Source organism: Bison bison, unplaced genomic scaffold (genome assembly GCF_000754665.1).
Source record: "Bison bison bison isolate TAMUID 2011002044 unplaced genomic scaffold, Bison_UMD1.0 scf7180017864092, whole genome shotgun sequence".
Lineage (NCBI taxonomy): Eukaryota > Metazoa > Chordata > Mammalia > Artiodactyla > Bovidae > Bison > Bison bison.
Genome location: NW_011494664.1, coordinates 1151027 through 1159600, shown reverse-complemented (window position 1 = coordinate 1159600; position 8574 = coordinate 1151027). Strand labels below are relative to the sequence as shown.

At 34.2% G+C, this 8574-nt stretch overlaps 1 protein-coding gene across 1 annotated transcript in view; it reads right to left on the bottom strand.

Moving 5' to 3' along the window:
• Positions 1–8574, bottom strand: part of NUP54 (nucleoporin 54kDa) — a 33509-nt gene that overhangs the window by 14537 nt on the left and 10398 nt on the right. Inside the window, exons 4-8 of the mRNA XM_010838142.1 lie at positions 6299–6525; positions 4445–4632; positions 3540–3736; positions 1787–1841; positions 1274–1367 (exon numbers count right to left, since the gene is read on the bottom strand). Coding sequence (XP_010836444.1) covers positions 1274–1367; positions 1787–1841; positions 3540–3736; positions 4445–4632; positions 6299–6525 — 761 coding nt within the window. The remainder of the gene's footprint in view (positions 1–1273; positions 1368–1786; positions 1842–3539; positions 3737–4444; positions 4633–6298; positions 6526–8574) is intronic.

The following is an 8574-nucleotide window of genomic DNA, read 5'->3' as shown; positions in this document are numbered from 1 at the left end:
GAAAGTTATGACCAACCTAGATAGTATATTCAAAAGCAAAGACATTACTTTGCCAACAAATGTCCGTCTAGTCAAGGCTATGGTTTTTCCAGTGGTCATGTATGGATCTAAGAGTTGGACTGTGAAGAAAGCTGAGCACCAAAGAATTGACGCTTTTGAACTGTGGTGTTGGAGAAGACTCTTGAGAGTCCCTTGGACTGCAAGGAGATCCAACCAGTCCATCCTAAAGGAGACCAGTCCTGGGTGTTCATTAGAAGGACTGATGCTGAGGCTGAAACTCCAATACTTTGGCCACCTCATGCAGAGTTGCCTCATTGGAAAAGACCCTGATGCTGGGAGGGATTGGGGGCAGGAGGAAAAGGGGACGACAGAGGATGAGATGGCTGGATGCTATCACCGACCTGATGTACCTGGGTTTGGGTGAAGTCCAGGAGTTGGGATGGACAGGGAGGCCTGGCGTGCTGCAATTCATGGGGTTGCGAAGAGTCGGACACGACTGAGCAACTGAACTGAACTGACGGAGTCTAAGATAAGGCCTGGGTATCATGTAACATTCAAAAACCATGTTGGAATTTTTAGCCAGAGAAAATACTAAGAAGAAAAAAATGATCATGATGTTCAAATATCTATAGGGATGTCTGGTTACCTACAAAGCATGCCTGAGAAAATGGATATAAATTATAGTAAGACAGATTTTGAGTCAATGTAAGAAAGAGAACCAGCATCAATCAGTGAGCTGACAAAGAAATGGGTTGCTTCATAAAACAGAAGCGCTTCATTACTCAAATAGAGTCTGAATGAATATCTAATTAGGAGTTTCACATAAGAGGACTTGGAGGTGACCTCTAGAACCTTTAAGCATTTGATTACAAAAGTCTACTTTAAAAATGTTAAGATTTAAGCATTCAGTAATTTAAAATTTGCTTCGTTAACCTATGATTATAATGTACTATGACAACACAATCATAATTGTAGCCCTCATTTTTATAAGGCCCCATAAATAAAAGTGTTTAATAAAATAATCTTTTCAATTCCAGCCAAAGAATCAATAAGTCTATTTGCTAAAGTCAACAATTCTAAACTCATTGTTAAATCAGATTTACATGATTTTTGGAGGCTCTATAAATAAGTTGTGTAAAAGTATAATTGTTAATTTGTAGTATACACTATACTGTTTCTCGTAAGACAAAACAGTAACTAAAACACATGGTAAGAACCAAGGTCTGTAACCCTCTACTACTCCTAGGCCCAGAGAACGAAGCTAGATCCTTACATCTAATCTGGTCTGATGCTGCTTAGTCATCTGATCTTGAACCTTCAGTCTTCGAAGAAGTTCTTTGAAACCCACCATTGGTACAGGAATTAACCTGAAGAAACACAAATAGTCAATTTTCAGACCAAAGCCTATATTATTACAAAATACAAGGTAAGGTTTTCATAATAACATTCCTGTAATTTACATTTCTAGGGTTAAAAGGCAGATCTATGACTATGAAATCAAGTGTTACACCACAGAGATTTCATCCAATCTGATTTTATGAGTGAGGAAATACAGTGTGGTCAAAATCTGCAGTATTAAATGCACATATATAATTAGGGCACTATGACTCAGATTTTAATCTTTTCGCCACACGATGCGGCCTGATTATAATCAGCATTCTTTAAAAAAGAATGAAAAGGAAGATAAACTCACTTTAAATGTAAGAATTATAGTTAACAGCTTGCATATGCTTCCCTGGTAGTAAATATTAGTCTGTATATAAAAACAAGATGAAGATACACTTACTTTTCAGAATCAGGGTTATCCACCTTGGCTTGTTCCCAGATAATAGGATCAACACCTACCATAAAAAAGAAATATTTTTTCTAAAAGGAACTATTTCCCATTTTTATAATATTTGTATGGGAAAGGCCCTCCTAAAGTGAGACACAAAACCTAAAATCTATAATGAAAAATGATTGTCAAATATGACCATAACAAGAACAAAAAATTGTTTTGTAGGATACAGCTTAAAAAAAAAAAAAGTACCTCAAAAGCAAGTATCTATAATAGGATAATAGATTAATCTCCAGAATATAGGAAGAGCTCCTCTAAATCACAAAGACAAAAAATTAAATAGAAAATGGGCAAAGAACATGAATAGGTAATTCACAAATATTATAAATGTGGCTAATATACAAAAAGCTGGTCAACTTTAGTAATAGGGAAATGCAAATGAAAGTAAGTATTAACTTTTTGCCAAAAGAGTGGAAAAATTAAAAAGACTGATTATCTCCATTGTTGGCAAAAATAGAGCAGAATGAGAAAACATTAGAAAAATAAAAAATGTGAGGAAAAGTAACACATTCCTATTATGAATGTAAATGGCTGAACTTGCTCTGGAGGGCAATTTGGCAGTACCTAAGAACAATACATAAAGTACTGCTGACCCTCTGATATCTGCAGAGGGTGGGGTTCAGGACCCACCCCACTCCCTGCAGATGCTCAAGTCCCTTGTAAGAAAGGGTATAGTATTAATAATATTTGCATATAACCTACACCCATCCTACCATACACTTTAAATCACTTGTGCGTCACTTATAATACCTAATACAATGAAATGCTATGAAAATAGCTGCCAAGGTACAGCAATTCAAGTTTTGTTTTTTTGGAACTTCCTAAAATTTATTTCCTGTTTTGGACCTGTGGTTAGTTGAAGGTGCAGATGTGGAGCCCCGGATACAGAGGGCTGACTGTATACATAATCTGGACTTGAAAATTTCACTACCAGGAATCTATTCTTAAAAAAAAAAAATTGCTGTGCATTTTAAGACAAGTTTACAAGGAGGTTAACTGTTACATAGTTTATAATAGTGCAAAGGTAGAAATAGCCTAGAGGTTAAATCCAGTAAGGTACATCCACAGTATTCCACGCAGTTTTTTAAAAAGAGTAAGATTTATCTTTATGTACTGACATGGAAAGCATTAAGGAATACTATAAGCAGAAAGGCAGGTTGTAGTAAATGTGTAGTTCAGAATTCCTTTTTCAAGGACTTTATATATAAATATAGACAGAAATGCTTACATTAAAATCACAGATAAAGGATTGATAAAGTTCAATAAGTTATTAATAGTAGTTACTTCTGCAGAAGAGGTAAAGATCTGTCACTCAGTCAGTTGAGATATGCCATCTGGAATCTTTTACAGTGAGAACACATTCAGGTTTTACCTGAATACTCAGTTAAAATAAGACATAAGCTAAACAAAAAAAAAATATTAAGACTGAATTATCTTTGGGTAGATGGATTATGGGCTATTTTCCTTTAGTTCATCACTGCCCAACAAAATTTCTAACAAACATAATTAGCTATACAATACAAAAAATTAAATAAATGAATAAGTACAATAAGAACATTCAAACCTACGTCCCAAATAAGCAGACATGATAGGCTGACACTGGTTTCATTAACATTAATAACCAAGCAACAGCTCCCCAAATAGAGGAAGCATGTATTTCCAAACTTTTCATTTCCTCAACCCCATGACTCTGGAGACATACCAGCAGGAGGATTCTGTAAAAGCTGTTTGATCTGTGCAGGAGAAAGCTCTGTTCTAGTCATAGAAAGGGTTACACCAAGTTGCTGCAATTGTGTTTTAATATTGGTTTGTTCAAAATGGGCATACAATGTTGTAGCTGGAACTCTTCTCGAAGTACCATTTGGAGAACGTTCAACAACATAAATGACAACTTCTGTCCTGGGGGAAAGATAACCAAGTTATAAAATACGGAGCATATAACTCACAGCCACAAATATTAACGCAGTATGTGACTTTAGAAGGGTGCTAGCTGAATTCAGAAATGAGACAGACAAATAAGATGTTATCTGTAAAGGTATGTTTAGCTGCAAGTCCTATTTTAATTTTTTTTCCCCACCAGAATCAAGAAATACTTTGGAGATTCTGTTGAAACTTAATGGTTGCTTCATTGCAGTTTATAGAACAAAAAGTAAAATCTGATTTCAGTTCCTATATCTCACTAATAATTCTTCTAACCCAAAATATTCTAAAGCAAATGTCTTGCCACTAAGTATGACAATTATACACAGGACAAGGGAAGTTAGTATTCATCCATGAATGAACATGAACAGTCATCAGTTAAAACACTGCAGTAACATCTTTGTGGCCCCTGATTTGCACACAGCCACGATTATGTTTCCTCCTGTTTCTAAAGGAAAAATCAAAGAAATTATTAGCATCTAATAAGTTAAGAAACCCAAGATTAAGAAAAAGACTTTTAAATAAATGTTTCTATAAATACTGAAGAATCACTAGCTAAGAAATAACATTCTGCTTTGAGATTTAATGTGTGCTTTAACAACAAAAACACTGTTTTTGTTGTGTTGTTGATCACTCTTTTTGAGCCAAGGTACACAGAAACAAATAGAACATTTAATGTATACTTACTGATCATCTGGCAATGTTTTAATACCCTCTACGTTTACAGTAAGGGTCTGGTTTCCTCCCAAAACTTTATGCAATGATTCTACCAATTGCTGTTGCTGGCTTCGAATATCTGTTTCTTTTTTGTTGAAAACTAAAACCACTAGCCCATCTTCATCTTTATTATTGGGCATGCAACTATAACCTACAGCCTGTGGAATGACAAAACAATATCAAAAACATGTACAGATCTCAAATCAAGTGTTTAATATTAACAGCTTACTATCTGCTAAAATGGGAAAAATAGCTTAATGTCTGGTAACGAAGGAACTATGTAATGATTCCTTCCGCCACTCTGTGCCCTAGGAGGTCACAAGATTACAAAGAGAAACTTTCTTACCCAAGAATAACATACAGAGTGAAATTAAAATTTTCTCTCCTACAGAGTAACTAAATAGCTTTCTCCTCTGAAAACTGATACCCATTGTTGGGTGTTTCTGAACACTGTGGAAACAACTCTGCATGCCATAAATACAACTGCCAAAGTCATGGATCAAATGTAACTTACTTTTTACTATCTATCTGACTCATGGAATTTAAGCAAAGTTTAAAGACATACAAAGAAATGATTTACTAAATAAATACTTTTAAAGTACCATAATAATACCATCAACTTATAAATGCTACAAAGAATGTCTACATTATTTTATGGTTTTATGTAATATAGAACACGTTAGCTGTTTACATAATTTATTAAATATGACAAACTATACTTTTTTAGAATTATTCTTTTAGACATAAGTCTTTTTTCTCTTTTGTCATCATTTATAATGCAATTTTTAAAAAAGAATCTAAACTCACTTTAGACTACTTCACTATGCATTTTACCATATGTATATTAATATAGCAATTATAAAAAAATTGTTATATTCAACCTATGTCTACTACATATCTCTTAATATTAAATTTTCAACTATATACACTCAAAAGACATACTTTCTTTTTGCAGAGAGATGAGATAGAGATATTCTCTAACAAGATAGGTTGGTCCCTTTTTGTTGTTTAGCCATGTTCAAAGGTCTAATTTTCAGCCTTGCAATTCCAAACACCGACTTATATACACAATGATTAGGTTTAAGAGGCTGACACAGGCCAACAAAACTTGAAGAATATGGGAATATGTAATGATTCTTTCCACCAATCTGTGCTCTAAGATCACATAATTACAAAGAGAAACTTTCTTTGTAATTATTTAAAATGTAATATTTTAAATTTAAAAATGTATTTTAAAATGTAAAAACTTTAAAAATGTAATCCTGTTTCCCAGGAACAACATTAACCTAGGGAGCGAAATTAAACTTTCCTTGGATTGCCACGTAAACTGAACTGTAATACGCTAATTTTTTATGAAAAATACATCACCAAGCTGACCTAAGTACTCTCACTGACTGACGAGCAGAATGTCTAAGAAGTTAAATTCAAACAAGAAAGTTGTTTGGTAGGCATGGAATCAGAACAAAGAAAATGGACCATATTGTTGTAATGGCTTTCACATCCAGCTAAATTCTAGTTTTGGGTCTCCCCTTTACAGGTGCCAAGCAGACCATTTAACATTTTTTTCCTGTTAAAAATGACACTCTAGTCACACTTTTCTTCAGTCATATCCTAGCCATCTCAATCACACATACATAAGAAATTACTCAATTTTATCTCAATTTCATATTTCTGTACTTTTAAAACCAAAGTGTTGTTACTGTACCACGTTCAACAAGTACTAAAAAAAAAACACCAAGCAATTGTTTCCTTAGTATTATTTTAACCCAAATATCACATTCTCTCATACACTCTTCAAGTGATGATCAAAAGCAGTATCAATACCTTAAACCGGCAAAAGGGATTTTCTAGTGTGAATTCCACAGGTGGAATGTTATTGTTGAAATATCCTTTTCCTGTTCCCCAGAAGGCTTGTAGTTGATTCCATTTTGCCAAAATAGCATCTCTCTCATCTCCCAGTAGTGTTGGAGCAGAAAGGGCACTTGCAGTATTTATCAGCTGGTTGGACTGGGCAGGAGCTTGTGTAGGCTGACTGAAGAGACCACCTAATGCTAAAAATTTACCCCCCAATTAGTTTTTTTTTTTTTTAATCAATCAATTCAGATGCTAGATACAGTTAGCAGAATAAACCCCACCACCTCACCCCAAAAGATCCACATCTTAATCCCCAGAACCTGTAAATATGTTACCTTGCACAGAGAAAGGGACTTTGCAGACATGATTCAATTAATTAAGCTGAGACCATCCTGGATTATCAGAGTGAGTTCAACATAATATAAGCATCCTTAAAAGGGAAGAGGAAGGTCAGAGTCAAAGTGAGATTTGCAGATGCTATGCTGCTAGCTTTGAAGATGGGGAAAGGAGCTATAAGCCAAGAAATGTGGACTCCAGAAGCTGGACAAGGCAAGGGAATGGATTCTCTCCCAGAGCCTCCAGAAGTAATGCAGTCTTCTCAGTGCCTTGATTTTAGCTCAGTGAAACTTTTTTCTGGTTTTCTGATCCCCAGAACTGTAAGGTAGTATGTTTTAAGTTATAAAGCTTGTGACATTTAGCTATGGCAATAATAGAAAACTAATATGCTAGGACAATCTTTATAATGTCAAAGTGGCATGTCTAATATCATCTTAATGCAACCAGTTCCATTAGACACAAATTAGATTCATGAATTAATACTAGACCCACACCAAAAAAAGGTTAAAGTCTGTGAAGTTGCAGAATTATTTTTTAAAACAACATTTACTACTGTTATACAATATATACAAATTGGAGGACACAAAATAAGCAAAAAGAATAATTATATCAATGTCATGTAATATCAGCTTAATAAACAATTTCATTGTCTTAGTGCAAAGAAATATATAGTGAAAAAAAATCAACAAATGGACAAATCCTAAGCTAAAGCTTTAGCTGGCTGTGTAACTTTAGACAAGTCACTTACCCCATGTTACAATTTAAAGAAGGGCTGAGTTGTTAGATCAGTATTTCCAGAGTGCTAGATAAGGAAATAACCTTGGTACATGAAACTATAGATGTCAAGCAATAGTGGAATCACTAAATGAAGTAAATCATATAACAAAAACTTCTTTTAATTAATTATATATATAATTGTCATCTCATGTCATCTGCTTATCTCACTTTGTAACAAAGGGGCGAACAAATCTAAGACTCAAGAGCTTAAGCAAAGGTATCAAGCTAGAATTCACACTATTATATTTTCTGTGGACTTAAGTTCAATTATTGTTTCTTTATAGCAAGTGATACTGGTTTTCCATTTGTAGCAGTAGTATTAACTTTTCTTTCAAAATAAACACATTTAATGTTTAAAAGTAAATTGATTTAAAGAAAATTATTTAACAAGAATACAAATAGTATGTAGATAAAAGAAAAATCATGAATACCAAAATGACCCAAGTTTTAGGACCACTATATTGGATGACATTTAAGTTTTCCTTCAGCTCTAAAGATTGTAAGTACCACAAGGCCAGTGGGCCTTCTACAGGGCTAAAGAGAGGCTGCTGTTACCCTCCACACGAGTATTATTAATTCCCAAATGGGCATTTATGAAAATGGAAAAGAAGTGGACGAGAAGCCAGAAGACTTGAATACTGATTTACTATAAGCTCTCTGTAGCCTCTAACAAAAAATCCCTAGGCTTTATCATTCTCAGTTTTTATGTAAGATTAGCAAACTATAATCTGTACTAATCTACACTTTACATTGGAGTCCAACCACACTAGTCTACTCAGAGTGCACTAGCGAGTAGGCATTTGAGAAACACAAATAACAAAATCTAATAGATTCTTTGAAAGCCTTACCATATTAGACTTCTCACACCATTCTATCTTTTCAGGGCAGGGCCCTCATGCTATTGAAAATCTTCAGCTTTCATGGAATACATATCCTCCTTGAAAAACTATTCTCCCTTAGATTTCCTGACAATATAGTCTCCTGGTTTTATATATCATACATATATGTTAATACATACTTTCATTTATTCTTGCACCATGTATTCATTCAACAAGTATGTACTGAATACTTCCTAAGTGTCAGACAGAGAGGCAAAAACTAAGGATATGGTGGTAAACAAGACTGGTTAGTTT